The sequence below is a fragment of the Montipora foliosa genome, chromosome 4 (genome assembly GCF_036669935.1).
Source record: "Montipora foliosa isolate CH-2021 chromosome 4, ASM3666993v2, whole genome shotgun sequence".
In the NCBI taxonomy this organism is placed as follows: Eukaryota; Metazoa; Cnidaria; class Anthozoa; order Scleractinia; family Acroporidae; genus Montipora; species Montipora foliosa.
In genome coordinates, this window is record NC_090872.1 from 22,525,599 (window position 1) to 22,528,098 (window position 2,500).

At 40.7% G+C, this 2,500-nt stretch overlaps 1 protein-coding gene across 2 annotated transcripts in view; it reads right to left on the bottom strand.

Annotated features, from left to right (window-relative positions):
• Nucleotides 1-262: 262 nt before the first annotated feature.
• Nucleotides 263-2,500, bottom strand: part of LOC137999098 (uncharacterized) — a 7,620-nt gene continuing 5,382 nt past the window's right edge. For both annotated transcript variants that reach the window (XM_068844933.1, XM_068844932.1), the window contains one exon: nucleotides 263-1,736. In XM_068844933.1, the coding sequence (XP_068701034.1) occupies nucleotides 1,008-1,736 (729 nt within the window). In that variant the 3' untranslated portion in view covers nucleotides 263-1,007. The remainder of the gene's footprint in view (nucleotides 1,737-2,500) is intronic.

A 2,500-nucleotide genomic window follows, 5' to 3' on the forward strand; every position in this document is an offset into this window, starting at 1 on the left:
AAGCGACCAAAAGGAGCCCGCAATCATAATGTCAACGCTGATTGGCATTGCGCATGCACGACATGTATGTGGCGATTTTAGCGTTAAAGTTTGCACTTCGAGGCAATGCGTTGGACGCAATTTGACCCCGAGAGTGTAGGCAGTGTTCTTTCGCAATGTTATCACGAGCGTTGGGAGTAATGATTATGTCCATAACAAGTTAAACACTTAAGCGTTTTCTCCGTTGATATTTCTATAAGTCTAGCAATATCATTCGTTTAGATCCACTTTATTCAGTAATTCTTCTAACAACCCGTTCAAGTTTTCTATCTATTAATGCTACAATACACTTTTCATTATGTTACCGTGACATCAATTGATCTCAACTCAATCAACACATTGCTTTCTTAAGAGACTTTATGATCCAGCAAAATCTAGGAAATTGTGCAGTAACCAGACGAGTGTGATCATGTGACTAACAGTGAATAGTATTCAGAGTATTTACTATATTTATTCTAACAATACGGTTCGTTGAGTTCCAATTTACTGATCATTCTACTAACAGCGTGTTCAACTTTTCTGACTTATTATTTTTACAATAAGTTTGTCGCGGTTGCTTTACATCAATTCATCTTGACTCAATCAATTGCCTGGTCCACAATATGTCTATTTCCATATTAAGTTAAATTCAAACTTCACATCGAAGATTAGGAATTAGCTCCTCACTCAGAGCTCTGTCAATAGATTTTATTTCCCTGAGCTTCACAGTCAAGTTCAAATTTATTATATCGAAATTGGCCTTTTGTTAACCTTGGTTTACACCAGATAGTAGCGACCATCAAGCTGAAGTACGAGAGAACCAACAAACTCAACCCACACGTGACGCCAGGCATGGAAATCAAACCTGGGACACATTGGTGAGTGGCGAGTGCGGATCTCCTTGCTCCTCTAGTTACATATTTGTAACTTTGTCGACATTCAAGTATTCGACTAAGTAATCATCGAAAAATTATCCTTGTAAAGGAAACTCACAATCCGCAATGTGGGTCAAAACCAAATATGAGCAATGTAGGTAGGATATTTTCGTAATCAGCTTGTAAATGTTCGGTTTGCCCGGAATCATCATATCTCCTATAGGCTTCTTTGCAGATGTCAGCAATTTCTCTGTATCTTTGAAAAAGTTGTCTACATTGCTCTCTATGACTCCGCTCTTTGCGGAGCATCATGACTTGTTCCGGCAAGGTGACTCCGGGATCATCAGGCAGGAGACTGTTTACGGGGCAGTATTCTGCGCATGCCCCCAAGAACGTGGGACCACTGGAAATAAAACCCTCCAATCTCCCGAAGATCTTTCGGCAGTTGTCGCAAGGTGGTTTAACATTTAACAAGAGACTAGGAAGGTCATAATCTCTTGCATTTAAACCCCTGTTCACGGCAAACGCCATAGCTTCCCACCTCGAAGCCTGTGAATCCCTTACGCCATCGTCACCCGCTAATATTATTGCTTTCAATAGTCTTCTATTAAAAGCAAAAATCGTATTATGCAAATAAATAGGCCTTAAAAAATTACTGACTGCCACTGATGATCCTACGCGCCATATGCCATCACGTGACACTTTTGCTAGGACTTTGGGCTTAAACAGGTTTCTTGAGCCGGGAAGGTAATTGTTGAAGGCATTTGCTGCTCTTGTAAGCACCCTGTTTGCGTGGACCTCGCTTCCTATGGGAGCCTCTAGGCTTTCCTCTTGATCACTAACCTGCAAAAGGAAGAAGATATTTGGGGAAGGTTCTCACACTCAGATCGAACAACTCACAGATCTGGTCAACATCGTTTCTAGGGCTTTTTTTCGCTTTCCAGCCGCTCGGCGGAGAAAATCCTTGGGAAAGAGGTTAAAGACTTTTTAGTATAAATACACAGATGATTATACAAAATCGGACGCTCTCATTGGCTCACTATCTCGGATTATTTAACAATTATTCCATGAGCGCGCGTTGGATATAACCACTCTCATATCCAACAAGCGCGAATGGAATAGTTGTTTTATTAAATTCCTTAAACTCAAAAACTTTAGAAGTACGAAATACGAGCGAAAAAAGTGAGAAAATCCGAGCGAAATCGAAAAAAGTTGATGAAGATGCGATGTTGTGTAATACCTCGTGGTCAGACAGAGCAGGCTCATCACAAAAACATTTCTTACCTTTTCGCTTATCTCTAAGCTTCGAAAGTGATCCAAACTTTCCACAAAAACGTTTTTCTTTTGCTTTATACCGAAAGAAATTTCGCTTTCTGGCGTAAACGTTTTTAGTTTAGCAACGCTGAGCGCAATCATTTACCATATAAGGCCAAACTAAGGTATATGAGCTGATAACCGAGATTGAGTGAACCAATCAGAGCACGAGAATTGCATTATCCGAGGTTGAGAATTTAATAACAGCCGATAATCACCTTGACGGAGCAACTCCTCGACGGACAAATGGCTGCCAGTAGTGTTTGGCCACTGTAAGTGAAGACGATTTCGCG